Source organism: Raphanus sativus, chromosome 4 (assembly GCF_000801105.2).
Source record: "Raphanus sativus cultivar WK10039 chromosome 4, ASM80110v3, whole genome shotgun sequence".
Lineage (NCBI taxonomy): Eukaryota > Viridiplantae > Streptophyta > Magnoliopsida > Brassicales > Brassicaceae > Raphanus > Raphanus sativus.
In genome coordinates, this window is record NC_079514.1 from 35,199,300 (window position 1) to 35,207,194 (window position 7,895).

The 7,895-nt window shown below is 34.6% G+C and overlaps 1 protein-coding gene and 2 long non-coding RNA genes across 3 annotated transcripts; 2 read left to right on the plus strand and 1 right to left on the minus strand.

The window, feature by feature from the left end:
* Positions 1-522: 522 nt before the first annotated feature.
* Positions 523-2,828, minus strand: LOC108849211 (probable beta-1,3-galactosyltransferase 12). Its single transcript, XM_018622735.2, has 7 exons — positions 2,258-2,828; positions 1,795-1,950; positions 1,627-1,709; positions 1,450-1,549; positions 1,248-1,361; positions 1,009-1,151; positions 523-929 (listed from the first exon to the last, which is right to left on the minus strand). The coding sequence occupies exons 1-7, from the start codon at positions 2,665-2,667 to the stop codon at positions 835-837; spliced, it is 1,101 nt and encodes a 366-aa protein (XP_018478237.2). The 5' UTR covers positions 2,668-2,828; the 3' UTR covers positions 523-834.
* A 1,085-nt stretch (positions 2,829-3,913) lies between these two features.
* On the plus strand, positions 3,914-5,496 carry LOC108837395 (uncharacterized). Its single transcript, XR_001947324.2, has 4 exons — positions 3,914-4,465; positions 4,611-4,760; positions 4,892-5,021; positions 5,176-5,496. It is a non-coding gene; the product is annotated as an uncharacterized LOC108837395 (long non-coding RNA).
* Positions 5,497-6,668: 1,172 nt separating this feature from the next.
* On the plus strand, positions 6,669-7,551 carry LOC108837396 (uncharacterized). Its single transcript, XR_001947326.2, has 3 exons — positions 6,669-6,957; positions 7,070-7,137; positions 7,229-7,551. It is a non-coding gene; the product is annotated as an uncharacterized LOC108837396 (long non-coding RNA).
* Positions 7,552-7,895: the final 344 nt, after the last annotated feature.

The window sequence follows — 7,895 nt, forward strand, 5'->3', positions numbered from 1 at the left end:
GTTTTGATTTTATTTTCGGTTTGTGGTTAGAATTTTAAGTTTAATACATGTATGTCAATCACCTTTTTAGTCTAATTTGCACTGGATAAAAGCTTTTTATGTTTTACAAATTCTGATTTTATATTTCACATTAAGTTATAAATATATAATATATATAATTATTTATATGATGGTACATATAAATACGATTAATTATATGTTGACACATATATAATACATAATAGCGACATGAAAAACAGATAACAATATATTTTTTAAAAAAATACATCCACACGAATGTGCATATGAAAATCTATTATTTCGTTAAAGTCAAAAAGACTACAATTTTACAAACGGATTACGAGTTAACAATAATAACCCAATTACATTAAAATTAAAAACCCACAGTGCCGTGTAGACCAACTGCCATAGCAACATGCTTGACAGGAATTCAGTCAATGTACTATATACACTACAAGTCATTAGATTAAAATGTCGTATTTGTTACCCCACTAGATACCAACTTTTGAACACTACTATGAATCTATGATACAAAAACAAAACAAATACTACAATGAATGATATCTCTTTTACAAAATCAAACATGATTAATATGTATCATCTCCCAGTGCCTACACCCACTGGGCACATAAATCTAATTTTACAACAAAAAAAAAGATCTTGTGGTATCTGGTCTATATATATAACTTCAGTATAAATGAGGTACACGAGACAACTACTATAAGAATCAAATCATGTAAGAACTATGAAGTCATATTCCTCCCCATTCACAGCTCCAAGGATGTTGGAACCGTGAGATCATATATATTCTGCAGAATTGTATAGCAGCACAAACTACTGGTCAATGTCATCGGGAGGCAATGTAGGACTCTTGGAGCAAATTTCCGTCTGGTGAAGCTCCTTTAACCGACTCTCCGGGTTACATAGCCCTTTAAGATTTTAGAAGAGAACGTTGGTTCTTGTGAGAGAGCCTATTAAGTGAAGAAAGAAACCACATATTTAAGTTACCTGAGCATTTGGGAATGTCCCAGACTGCTATGGACTTTGGGGAACAACGAGGCTCGCATAAAGCACGGTTGTCCTCATGATGTACATCCATTGCAAGCATCCAAGATCCAATGGTTACATCTTCATTGTTGAACATCCTCAAGCTGAAGGTAAAAGAAGACCAATAATGAGATTTGTGTATATCAGAAATTCAAAATCTGCAAGTGAGGATAAATTAATAAAAAAGCATTTAGAACAACCTGCCGTTCCGAGCTGATGCAAGTGAAGCCACTATCTCGGCTGAAAGAATGTATATCGGTCCATAAGCATGTAAGAAATATTCATTCCCAATCAAATTGCCCTGTTTCTCGTACCTGACAAATTCAACATCCGTCACACAAAAAGCTGATAAAAAAAACTCCACAGAGAATGAAGAGAAGGCTCTTATCCAATAGTAAATACCATTTGAGTTTAGGGTTAGTTATAACTGGTCCTTTCTTCATGCACCCAATGTACGTCTGTGAATGAAGTCTTTCCTTGGCAAGAAGCGTCCCAAGTCGATCTGAACAAAGAAAAAGAAAATTTGAATACTATATTGCGAAAGAATCAGAAGAAGAAAACAACTACACTAAGTAGTACCTGGTCTCAAGTAAATGTCATCGTCGGCTTTGACATAATAATCAGCTTCAAAGAGTTTAAAAGCTGCTTTGAAGAAGGCCAACCTATAAATAGATAGGAGAGATGAACGAATCAATCAGAGAGTCAGTCATCGATGAAAAATGGAGATTGAGGGATTATTTTAATTACGTTTTATAAGGAAGTCGTAGATACTCTTCCTCAACATCATCAAGAAGCACAAAATCTCGGTGTTCTTTTATCTCTTTTTCAAGCTCAGCCATCTTCTTCGCATCCTTTGAGCGTCCAATGACGAATCTAAAAGCTAATCCAGTCGCTTGTTCCAACCTAAAAGTTCCAGTCAACAAAACAAAACAAATATTGGATTCAAATTCCCAAATAATAAGCAGATAAAAATAGAGCAAGCAAAAGGTTGGACATTTATTTTTCCGAAATAAACTGAAACTTTGATAGCTAAAGTAAACCGTTATGACATCAAAAAGTTACAAAATCTCATCATGACATGTTATTACATATCACCTACTTTTTTAAGATTCAAGAGGTAAACACTATACATCACAGTCAATCTAACCAAACACCAGCATTTCAATATTTTTACTTGACAATCTTGAAAAAATAATAATAAGATTTATACCTTAGAAGAGCATCAGGATCAGAAGGGAACCAAGTGCTTCTCAGAGCGGCACGACGATCACCAGAATCGAAACTAGTTTGGATCCCAACGAATCCCACAACCTTTCGTCTCTCCGGCAACACGTTTCCACCGAGTTTTCTTGAACCGAACACTCGCGAAGTGTCTTTAGGAGATCCGCCGCATCGATAGACGGAAGAAGGTCCTCCTCCTCCGGAGGAGGAGGAAGAGATTGCGAAGATAGTTCCGGCGACTCCGATGAAGAGAGAGACGAGGGAGAAGAGTACGATAGCCACGTGGATACGAGACGGAGAAGAGGTGTGTTTATGGCTCTTCGAGGGTTTGCTGTAGTAGGAAGGAGTTGCAGGGGCGGAGGAGGATGCGGTGGGGAAGCGGTGGGAGAAGAGTGGCATTATCGTAAAATCTGAGGGTGGGATAAGGGCACGTTCGGGTTTTGCGACAAACTGGGAGGAGGTTGTGTTTTTTTTTTCCCTTAGATCTGTAGTGACGGTGGTGAGAGAAGTGTGGCTTTCTGATTGCGAATCTAATTATTTTCCACTTTTTATGCTTCTTTTGTTAATTTCTCTTTCTCTTACACGACAATCCTTTTTTTTTTTTTTTTTTGGCTCAACAACTTACTTTTCATTAACCAATCTCAAGTGTTTACAAGATTTTATCAACCTCAACAAAAGAACTTAACCACACTGGCACAACAGAATACAACTTAGGGACAAAGGACGCGAACGTTGCAGTCTCCTTCGCTATTCTGTCTGCTACTTTATTACCACTCCTACAATAGAACTCCACTCCATAGCCACTATTTTCTGTTAACACGACAATCCTTTTTAGTTGTGTAATAATAATTTTTATTTATTAGCATAAAAAGAAAAAGAGCAATGAATGCATTCACATGACAATCTACGAACGAGATTCAAATTCAATTGCTACAACTATTATAGAACTGCTATAAAAATTAAATGTCACGCAAAAAGCTAACATCTGAATGAAACAAAAGCTGTCTAACCAATTATGTATGGAAGCGGTAGAGAGAAAAGACACACTTCCCAAATAATTTTAGATAGTCCCAATAACGATTTCTCAGTGGAAATCTCTGGTCTGATGGTAGATCACGTATTATTAATCATGTTTTACCTTAAATTTGAATTTGAATTTGAAAATGTAGATTATTGTAATTGTCAATGAAAGCAAATTTTAAAGCTTTACCGGGTTTTAAATACCACATTGTTTGATGTACACTTTCAGCTGTGGTTTTAAACTTTTAATCTATTTGATTCAACTAACTACGTAATTGCTGATCCACCTAGATTAAGCCTTTATCAATTTTCAGTTCGAACCGATTTAGAATTTTAGATGTTTTAAGTGTTGAGGTCTTTCGTGACTACAACATAAATAATGCCGTCTGGGAATTAAATAATACGTCGTCATAAGACTATCTCCAATGTATTTTGCTATTTTCACTTCTAAAATAGGAGAACTCACTACAAGAAATATGAGTATTAGTAGCAGTTCGCGGTAGCACGAATTCATCAACTGCTACCAAAAATATCAAAATCGGATCACAACTCAATCATAGCATTAAATTCGCGCCAAGATAAAATTTCATTAAGCGGGAATGCATAGCCAAAAATTTATTTTAGAACCAACACTTAACTAGTTTTGTTTTCTGGGTTTTCCTTTACTTCTTACCAAAAAAAAAAAGAAAAGAAAACAACTTCTCCTTTTTCATTAGGGTTCTTATCTCTCTCGAGTCTCACCTCGTCGTCTATGTCATCCTCGAGTCTCATCTCTGTGTTTCCCCTTTGCTCGATCTCGAGCTCCAACCACCACTCTGTCATCTCCACTCACCCGCAATCAAACACGGTGGCGCCTCTTGTCCACTCTCGAACCTCACCGCCGTGTCTCTGCTCATCAATCCGCCGTTCTCTGCTTCACGCCACAACGGTCTCGCCGTCGTCGTCACGTCTGGAGCTCTCATCCATATAATCCATCGCTGAGTTCGTGACCAAACCACCACACGATACCACCTGCTCCGAATCAAGCTTCTCTGGCGCGTTCTTGCTTCACAACTGGCATCTCCGTCTTGTTCTGTTCTCGTCATCACCAGAATCATGCCTCACCGTCGGGATCGAAGTGGAGAAGAGCAACAATGGTGATCTTTGAACTATTTGCAGATATGGTCCTTCATCTTTGGTAGAGCTTTGTTTTTGCCCCAAGCATTTGCCATGTGCCGTGAAAGACAAAAACAGATTTAAAAGAAGTCGATTTGATTTAAGTTTCTCTTGGATACTTGATGGCTGATGATTTATTTGTGGGTGTTTTGTATGTTCGATTTCAGAGAAGGAGAAGCACTACAAGTGAAAGCAGCCAAGAAAGTTGTTATAAAATTGCCAGTGGATGATGCTTGTTTAGTTAAGAGCTGAGCTTGTCTTGTGTCTAAATCGCCTTGTGCTGTGACTGTATTGAAACTGCAGTTTGATAGCTTTTGGTGAGATCTTATTTGGTCTTTCTCTGATCTGATCTGTCAAGAAGTGTATACTTGCAATTATAATGTCTCTTTAGGGTCATTGTAGCTCTTATTACTGAGTTTAAGTTTCACTCTTTTCGTATCTGTTGCAGATTAATGAACCCATCTTAAAGGCTGCTAGGTATTGATTTAGTAGGAATGGTGTAGAGCCTGATGATTGAAGAAGCTTCGAGGGTTGCAAGTGCCAGAGTTGTTAAACGAATCCAGCACAAACTCGACCTTGTAAGAAACCTTTTTAAATTTGTAACTTTGAAATATCTGATGGCAACTATCAGCTATATGTACTGAAGAGTCTTTGTCACTCTTACTTGCCTTTTGAGTTACTTGTTTTACTACCGAAAGAGAATAGCTTTATAAGCTATTTTCATGTTGACAGGCAGGAAACGAGGAGGACATTGAGAAGTACAGCAAACGACTTGTGGCAATGCAGGAAACAAGCAGGACTTTGGTATCAGACTTGCGACTTTTGACTGCATTTTACCATTTTGGTATCAATGTAGGTATCAAATACCAGAGGAATTGCCATACAATGAAGCTCGTGCACTATTTAAAGAGCCTGATATATAGATCAAATTGCAATGTATAGACGATAATTAGAGTTTTGTTATAAAATAGTTTATATATCATTGTTATTCAAAAATGATTGTATTTTAGTTAAATATCTTCGAGTATAAAATTAAAGGATACAAATGATAATTAGAGTTTTGTTATAAAATATTTATATATAATATTTAAGAATTTATATGTTTAGTGTGATACTATAATATGGAGTAACCCCCATAATGATCCAAATTCTAAATTACACATTTCAAAAAGATAACAGAAGAAGTAATATGATAAAAAGAAAATCCAAGCAAAAAATAAATTAGAAAAAAATTGTCTCTAATTCTAAACCCTAAACATGCCCTAAACCCTAACTACATATCTCAAACCCTATATCTTAAATTCAATTGATACATAAATCTTCAATTTTAAACATTTTAATCCAAACACTCAAATTATATATCATAAAGAAAGATTCAACTTTAAACATTATAATACAAACCCTACATGTACTCCAAACCCACTTATAACTCTAAACCCTATATCAAATTCCAATCTTTCCATAATAAAACTTCAATACCAAGCTTTAACACAACATTTAATTTTTTTTTTAAATATAATCTTCAATTTATTCTCTAAACCTCAAACACTAACCCTTATATCTACTCCTTATATCTAATACCCTAAACCCTAAACTTAAACCCTACATACAAAATCATGAATATAATCTTTTCAAACCTATAATATATTTTATAATTTAACTCCAAGTATATTCTAAAACTCAAATCATATATTTATTTCTAAATCTTAACCCTAAACATTAATATTCATACCTCATATTAACCTATGTCATAAAATAATAAATATTAATTTAAATAAATTATAATTCCTATAGGACACATATATATAGAGATTGTATACTATTCCAAACTATATACAAATTTTATATCTTAATCCCTATAAGATACATATATTACTCCATAAGTTCATCCTTATTTATTTAATTGGTTATTTTTAAAAAAATATTTAAACACAGAATTTTAAGTAGAAATTAAAAGTAAATTATTTAATTGGTTTCTCTTAAAATATTTCCACCAACACTTCCACCAAATTTTCCCTCTCCTTCCCGCCGCACAACTTGACCAAAACTAAGAAAATAAATAAAATATTTAAGATAAAATTAAAACATTTATCTGGGTCCTTATTGGTCGAAAACAAAAGACATGGATCACAATCAGTAATCGTTGATGCAATTGCATCCAATGGCTACAATTTTTTAACATCTTTTTGCTTTTTCTGTTTTAAATCTCTTTCTTGTCTCTTTTGTTTGCTCTTCTTTCTTCCTTCTACGACAGATCTCTATCTTCCCTTATGTTTCTAGTATCTTACTCTTTGTCTTTTTCTTTCATTATTCCCCGCAAATCTCATCACCTCTCTTTTTCTTCGATATGTTCAATCCTCTTCTCCTGGATCCCGAGCTTTTCTACTAATTCGAAGTATTACTCACAGATCTCCTCTCGTTTCGAGACTCGGTTTACTTACTCAGAGAACCAGATTCGTGTCTAGTTTGAAGCGGTTGAGTTTGAAGCCACAATTTCGTGTCCTAGATATGTTGGTAACGTTTGAAGCAGATGCGTTTTTGTTTAAAGTTTTCAGACTTTATGTTGTTGGATTATTTTGAGTTTTCATATGAATGGCTTATGTTTCTTATTTTTCTTTGGTGGTAGTTTCGTGGAGAGCTTGATATTGGAAGAAGACAGAGGAAGAGGACGACGGCTCAGATCTGTTTGACGGGGTGAGATTTGTTTGTTTGTATCCGTGCTTACTGCATTTTTGACCGATTTTGATATCATGAGTAGATTTGTGATTTTTTTTTTTACTTTCAGTTTGCGACATGGATATTACATGGAGTTGGATCGAGGAAGATAGGAGAGAAGAGATGGAGTTGGTTTAGAGGCGAGGGAAGAGAGACAGATAAGAAGTTTGATGGCGGTGGAAGAGTAGATTGATGCAGTTGGTTGACGATGGCGAAGAGTTGGTGCAGAGATAGGATTAATTTTTTTTGTTAGGTTAAACCGGTTTAGTTTTTTATTTATTTCTAAACCGGGTTTATGTGTAAACCTTAGGTTAATTATGGTTTGGTTTAATTTTTTAATCTGTTTTTGGTTTAACGTGTTCTTAATCATTTGTATACTGATTTTAATCAATAAACTAGATCTTGACCCGCGCGCCCGCGCGGGTGTATGTTTTCGGTTTAAAATGTTATGATTTATATTATTATAATTTAAGTTATATTATTGTTGTATTAAATATTTTATAATTATGGTGATATTAAAAGTGTGTATTTTTGTTAATCATATAGTTTGTCTGTGGTAGTGTATGGAAGTCCAAAATGTAATGAATTATCGAGTAAAGAAACTTTTTCCAAAAAATGTCGGTTTTTTGTTATTTTTAATAGATTAGATGGATTATTTAAATCTTTAATTGTATTCTATTATCTGCTTATTATAAAAATCTTTTTTATTTTCAACCATGTATTTCATGAAGAAGATT

Bases quoted from the DNA above. Each gene is read 5' to 3' on its own strand.
- LOC108849211 (XM_018622735.2), bottom strand. From the start codon at position 2,667: ATGCCACTCTTCTCCCACCGCTTCCCCACCGCATCCTCCTCCGCCCCT. The intron at 1,550-1,626 runs GTACTACTTAGT...TTCTTTGTTCAG, and splicing joins TGACATTTACTTGAGACCAG to ATCGACTTGGGACGCTTCTT. The intron at 930-1,008 runs GTAACTTAAATA...AAAATCTTAAAG, and splicing joins GGACATTCCCAAATGCTCAG to GGCTATGTAACCCGGAGAGT.